Genomic DNA, 7,295 nt, shown 5'->3' with positions numbered 1-7,295 from the left:
TATATATATATATATATATATATATATATGTGTGTGTGTGTGTGTGTATGTGTGTGTATATGTTTGTGTGTGTGTGTGTGTATATGTTTGTGTGTCTGTGTTTGTCCCTCCCCCCAACTTAGCTTGACAACCGATGCTGGTGTGTTTTCATCCCTATAACTTAGCGGTTCGGCAAAAGAGACCGATAGAATAAGTACTAGGCTTACAAAGAATAAGTCCTGGGGTCGATTTGCTCGACCAAAGGCGGTGCTCCAGCATGGCCACAGTCAAATGACTGAAACAAGTAAAAGAGTATTCCCTGAGGATTGTAGTACACCCCAGGGAATAGGGAAGCTTAAAAGGTTGTCATGTTGGCTCAAAGCAGTGATGTCTCCATTTGTTTCAGGCAGGGAGATGTGTGTACAGTTGATGAAGCAGAAAATAGAGGCAGTAGTAAGGTCAACCTACATATGGTTAGGTGGAATAGTTCAATAGAGGAGGTAGAACAACACTGTTAGCTTGTACAGCTTCTCCCAGATTAATGAGAGGAATGTGCTACATATTCAACTGATTTATGTCTGAAGTGAAATTAAAGGCAGAAAAGGAGCAGTGTTCCAGATGGCTGCTGTCGGAGAGAAGAAGGCAGTGTGTTTTAAAGGGGATTTATGTGGCCGATGGAGTACGGACAATCAGGAGCTCAGCCTTCAAGGTATGGACAATTAGGAGCCCAGCATTCTGATCTCACAAATTACTGACCATCAAACAAACGAAAGTACAATAATTTTCAAAAAATAGAAACAACAGACAAAACAAACGGAAAAAAACATCCCAACATTTATCTGAATAAATTTAGAAACTTGAGAAATCACAAACTTACTGTGGGTTCCCTCTTCCATTGGTGAAGCTCATTCTTAAATTCAGTCTCTTCCTCTTCATCAGAATCTTGTACAGGATAGTGTTTCAAAGATTGCTGTGTTCTCTCACTGCCATTGAACTCCAACCCAGCACGGCGCCGACGTTTCACAGCTTCAATAGGTGCAGTGATACCTTGGGCAGCTTTTCCTAAGCCTTTACCTTTTTCGTAACCCATCTAAAATTTATCAGGAAAAGAAGCTAGTTGCTGGATGGTGACATCAGAGAACTTACAGAACAAACTATAAATGGATGAATTAATTCTGAATCTTTTAGCATGTCAAATGTAATGTTTATTAATTCACATTGTTTTCAACTAATCATTTATCATCTTGTACCACTGAGATTTTGATTATGTAAATATATATATTCAAAATAACATTGTAAGGTAGTGTAAGAAGAAGGATCTAGCCAGTTTGAATATAAAACAGGTAAAATATTTGGGTCAGATACGGCCAGATTAAATGCTATAGGGTTAAGCAAAGACATATAACTCTAATAATAAACAGAAAAAATTACAGCTATGAAAGATAAAGCTATGGTTATAACCAATGTAGTGATAGTTATAACCAGACAAAACTATGACTAGCTAAGGTAATAGTTATAACTTACTAAAATTACAGTTATGATCAGATAAAGATGGTATCTAGTTATAACTAAACAAAGCTATGATTATGACCAGCAAAGACTGTAATCATAACCTGTTAAAACTACAGTTATGACAAAATAAAACTAGTTACGACTGATGGAAACTACTTTTACATCCACCAAAACAACTATTGTGAGCCAACCTTACCTTTTCCAGAAGTTTCTGACCAATTCCCCTGGTATGTTTCTCCCATTTTCCAAAGTTTTTATCACTAAAAAAAGATAAAATAAACAGAAAAAAAAACATGGTTTACAAACATTTTGTTAATAAATGAACTGAGGAAGGGGGAAAGAGTGCAGGTCTATTTCCATTTAACACAAAAACACATTTTATTATTTTCATCTAGTTCAGTCATGTGACTGTGGCCATGCCAAGATATTTCCATCAAGGTTTTTAGTCATTTATTTATAACAAATACAACACACTGTCTCCTAATCATTCCATCAATCTCTAAATATCGAAATAATTTTGAGTTTAAATGATTTTAGAGAGTTACCTCCCGTTAGACACATTTTTATCTTTAACCCTGTAGCTTTCTGATTACTATGTTAAATATAATATTTACTAGTTGGCCCCGTGGCGTCAAAACTGACAGTTAATTGTAGTATCTTATATATAAATAAGCTACATAATAATCACACATACAAACATTCACATATTTCCCTTGTACACACACACACATATACTCAGAGTTGAAACGCTGTTTGAATTTTCTTTTCAGCAATGAATGTTCACCATCCCACTTCCAATGCACACACACACACACAAACATTCACATACCTCCCTTTTACATACACAGGTTTAAAACACTGTTTGATTTCTTTCCACTGTAGAATTTCCATCATCCCACTACCACTTTGCCATCACCCCTTTCTTCCTTATTCATCTATCACCCGTTCCTTTCTCATTCATTAAGGGAGTGCATGTCTGGGGAATAATCAGCCACTTATTATCTGTCTCCCCCTCCCCACAGGTCACTGGCCCCTCTACACCACCACCTGTTCTCCCCACACACCCACTCACTTCCTGACAGGTCACCTGCCCCACAGCTTTCATCTCCTAATTACAATCATCTTACTATAACACACCTTTCAAAATCTTTACTTCCAGCAAACCTTCTTGGTGCCTTGACAGGAACAATCTTCTTTTGTGGAACCTTCACAGCAGTTTCTTCTTCAGAATCATCTTCTGAATCCTAGAAAGATAACAAAACAAGACAAGGGGTGAGGAATATAGTGAAATGAACTGATCTAAAGTATATTACAGGTACATCATTTATTAACTCTATACAGAAGAGAGATGATGAAGGAATTAAATGAACATCAACAATAATTTGAACACTGAACAAACATGGTGGGACTGAACCAGAAGTATCTTACCACACAGCCATACTTATTTTTATTCACTGCCATTTTCATCTCTATCCGTCTGCCACTCTCCTTTCACACACTCATGAACTTACCTACCCATTCTCCCTGTCCAATCTTCTGGGCCACTTATATTTACTTTGCTGTAACCTGACACCTCTTCCCTACCACCTTCTTTCTATTCCAACTGAGGTACCATATATCTCCCACACAACAAGACACCAGAATGTGTCCCTCTATCATACATTAACCTCTGTCACCTGGTATAAAGCCATTTCAATACCACACCAACCTTAGTCAAGGACTCATGTCTTGGCGATGACTCGATGACTTCATGAGTACCGGTGCCACATAAAAAAAGAATGTAATACACTTTGTGAAGTGGTTGACATTAAGGTCACCCAACCAGAGAAACCATGCTGAAGTAGACATTGGAGATTGGCACAGTCCTCTGGCTTGCCAGTTCTTGTCAACCTGTCTAACCTACACCAGCATGGGAAGGAGGACATTAATCAACAACAACCACCACCACCATGATGGTGGTACACATTGCCTTTCAAGAAACACTGAGAACAGTAGATGTGCACCTGGGGTAAGGACAGACACAGCTTGGTTTAGATGAATAGAGTCTTATCTAAAAGCCACACAACAATGTTCGGATGATAGACTTTGAACAATACTAACTCCCACCACTTATTTTAACATTGTCATCACCAATCATTCATCTCCCATCTTCTTGTTCCTCTCTCTCTCTCTCTCTCTATATATATATATATATATATATATATATATATATATTTTTTTTTTTCTAGCTCTCCCTCTCTCTTCTCTTTTAGCTCCCTCCTCTCTCTCTCTCTCTTTCCCATCACAAGCTCCAAATGAGGGTGCCTCAAAGTGAGTACTCAACCACTCAACTACCCAGTCTCCCTAAAATCACAACCTACTGAGTTAAATAATGAAAGGATGCTTTTGATAACATAGTTCTACATATTACTAAAAGATGGGATGGTCATAGTTGGAACACTTTCGGTTATAGATCTGCTTGACCAGGACTGATCTTGGTTTAAACAACAACAACAACCAACAAAAAGGCACAAAACCCTTAATAAACTCAATAATTATTTACCAGATCATCCTTCTGAGGTAACTTCTCCTCCTGTTTCAAGCCACCACTCACAAAATTCATGGTGTAGTCATTACTAGACATAGCACTGCCTGTCTTGCCAAACCTTGGCCGTTCTTCTTCTTCATCACTCTCAGGATCAGCCCAGATTCCTAACAACAGAAAATTAAAAGAATTAAAAAAACATGAAATAAAGCAAGAATAACAAAATAAAATACAATAATTCTTATATAAATGACAGAATTGGTAGGCATCTGTAAGACATTGAATAAAATATCTGAATGCATTCCGTGGAATGAGTTTTAACTGGAGTCAATAAAGGAGATTGCATCTCTACAAGAAATAACAGCTAGATCTCACTCACAAACAATACACTTGTAGAATCATTAGAGAGTCAGATAAAATATTTGGCAATATTTGTTCTGAATAAGGTAGAAGCTGGCAGAATCATTAGCATGCCAGGCAAAACGCTTAGTGGCATTTTGTCTGCTTTTACATCTAGCCCAAATATTCCCCATGTTCAAACTGGCCAGATCTGGTCTCTTGGACCTATCCTACACTGTCATTCCAAAAGTAAACAATCACATCATCAAAATTTCAAAACTATGAGATTAATTCAAAACTGTGAATAAACAAGCTTTACATTTCATGGCGTAATCTGAATGCTAAAGGGTTAAGTGTACGCAGAACTAAGAGATACAGATTTACTGGAGCCTCAGTTGGGTTGGATATGAATAAGACATAGATTTACTCACCATATGTAGCTTGGTTCTTTGTCTGGCGCCGATATCTTCGGTTGGGGTTAAATTCATTTGCCAAATCATAGTCTGTCACCTCAAACTTCTCAACTTCTGGAGATGACATTTTGTAAATCTACTGAAAAGAAAGATGGATAAAACAACTGATTGGTTCATAAATTGGTTTGACTGATGAATGAGTGGATGAAATGCAAGAAAGGTATCTAAAGATGAAGTGAGAGATATAGAGAGATATCCAAGAATGACATGTATGAGTGAAATATATTTTCTTTGTAAAATTTTGGCTCCTTCATAATCTTCCAGATTTCCTAAATTATTAGAAAAGCTGGCCTAAGGACAAAAAAAAAACCAGTACAAATAGAAGCATAACAGCATTGCACAGGAAATGCTCTCTCTCATCTGTAACTCACTACTCTAGCATCTGTCATGGTTTACAATGATATTGGAATCTGTCAGTCATTAGTTTCTCTGACTGTCACAGTTGACCACTTACTCGGGTGTGGCCCCATTTGACTATTATCCCTTCCTAAACATGAAAAAACACTTGGCTTTGAGCCAGTACCACTATGATGATGATGTTCTATCTGCTGTTGATGTCTTATCTGCTGTTGATGTCTTTCTTTTGATCAACAGGATGAAAGCTACTTCCACAATAGGATCTAAGCACTGCATCACAGATGGAAGAAGTGTGCAAACTGCAAGGGAGACTATGTTGAAAAATTGAATCTCATTTGGCCACATTCTAAGAGAGTGTCTTGGTCAGCCTATGAACCTTTCAACCAACACTCATAAATTATGTTCTTTTCTACTCTAGGCACAAGGCCTGAAATTTGTTGGGGGGGGGGGCAGAGCAGTCAATTAGATCGACCTCAGTACGCAACTGGTACTTAATTTATCGACCCCGAAAGGATGAAAGGCAAAGTCAACCTCGGCAGAATTTGAACTCAGAATGTAAAGACAGGTGGAATACCACTAAGCATTTCACCTGGCATGCTAATGTTTCTGCCAGCCTGCCATTACTGATACACTACAATATATGTAAATTACACTGCTATCATTAATACACATTAATATATGATAATATACACAATATATGCAATAGTTGGCCCTTTTTTATCTTAAGCTTCAGTGGTCCAGAAAACTCATAATTACTGAATCACTATCAGAACTAGAGAAGAAATTTCAAATATGGAAGCAAGATTTGGAATAAAAGGGCCTTAGAGTTAATTTAGCAAAGAATAAAGTCCTAAGTAGGAAAACAAACAAATCACAGATCCCTTCAGAGAAATGGCCCTGCTTGATATGTAGAAAAGGTGTAGCCAGTGCAAGCTATGGACACATAAGAGGTGCAGCGGTATCACTGGGTGACTAACATTGAAGATAGTCATTACATGTGGCAGATGTGCAGGTTCATTAAACACCAGGAATGCACAAAAAATAGACTCCCTCATATGCAGGGTGGATCCCTAGAAATAGTAAACAGTTTCCATTACTTAGGTGACCAAGTTAGTAATGGGGGTGGTTGTTCCAAAAGCATAGCTGCTAGAAGAAGAATAAGATGGGCAAAGTACAGAAAGCTACTTCTGTTAGTAACAAAGGGCCTCTCCTTAAGAGTGAAAGGCAGATTGTATGATACTTGTGAATGAACAGCTATGCTACACAGCAGTGAGACATGGGTTGTGACTACTGAGGATATGTGAAGACATGAAAGAAATGAAGCCAGTATACTTCGCTAGATGGGTCATGTCAGTGTGCATATACAACAGAGTGTAAATGATTTGAGAGAAAAACTGGGTATATGTAGCATCAGATGTAGTGCACAAGAGATAAGAGTGCACTGGAATGGCCATACAATGTGTATAAACAAAGACAGTTGATCTTTAATTGTAGGGGGTACATGTGGAAGGGGTAGACCCAGGAAGATGTGGGACAAAGTGGTGAGAAAGGATCTAGACATTGAGACCCACAGGATGACATGGATTTGTTGTGCTTGAAAAGACACATCAAGCTAAGTAAAAGCATGGTTGTCTTCGCATACAGGCTTGTCCCCTGCGACCCTCTCCTGCTGAGCATCTCTAATCTTGTGGGCTTGTAGGTGTTGGTGCCATGTAAAAAGCACCCATGCATGTGCTGTGTAAAACACCCAGTACACTCTGTAAAGTGGTTGGCATTAGGAAAGGCATCCAACCATAGAAACCATACCAAAACAGACAAGGAGCCAGAACAGCCGGTCAGCTGGTCAGCTCCTTTCAAACCATCCATTCTAACATGAAACCATGCCAGGATGGAAAACAGACATTAAATGATGATGATCATCATCATCATCATCATCGTTTAACGTCCGCTTTCCATGCTAGCATGGGTTGGACGATTTGACTGAGGACTGGTGAAACCGGATGGCAACACCAGGTTCCAGTCTGATTTGGCAGAGTTTCTACAGCTGGATGCCCTTCCTAACGCCAACCACTCAGAGAGTGTAGTGGGTGCTTTTACGTGTCATCCGCACG

At 38.6% G+C, this 7,295-nt stretch overlaps 1 protein-coding gene across 2 annotated transcripts in view; it reads right to left on the bottom strand.

Moving 5' to 3' along the window:
* Positions 1–7,295, bottom strand: part of LOC106875114 (tuftelin-interacting protein 11) — a 30,424-nt gene that overhangs the window by 19,361 nt on the left and 3,768 nt on the right. Inside the window, exons 2-6 of one of the 2 annotated variants that reach the window (XM_014923097.2) lie at positions 4,786–4,906; positions 4,034–4,182; positions 2,629–2,735; positions 1,688–1,751; positions 857–1,069 (exon numbers count right to left, since the gene is read on the bottom strand). In XM_014923097.2, coding sequence (XP_014778583.1) covers positions 857–1,069; positions 1,688–1,751; positions 2,629–2,735; positions 4,034–4,182; positions 4,786–4,894 — 642 coding nt within the window. In that variant the 5' untranslated portion in view covers positions 4,895–4,906. The remainder of the gene's footprint in view (positions 1–856; positions 1,070–1,687; positions 1,752–2,628; positions 2,736–4,033; positions 4,183–4,785; positions 4,907–7,295) is intronic. The other variant, XM_014923098.2, reaches the window with a different exon arrangement.

This window comes from Octopus bimaculoides, chromosome 21 (assembly GCF_001194135.2).
Source record: "Octopus bimaculoides isolate UCB-OBI-ISO-001 chromosome 21, ASM119413v2, whole genome shotgun sequence".
Lineage (NCBI taxonomy): Eukaryota > Metazoa > Mollusca > Cephalopoda > Octopoda > Octopodidae > Octopus > Octopus bimaculoides.
This window is presented reverse-complemented; position numbering and strand designations above follow the sequence as displayed.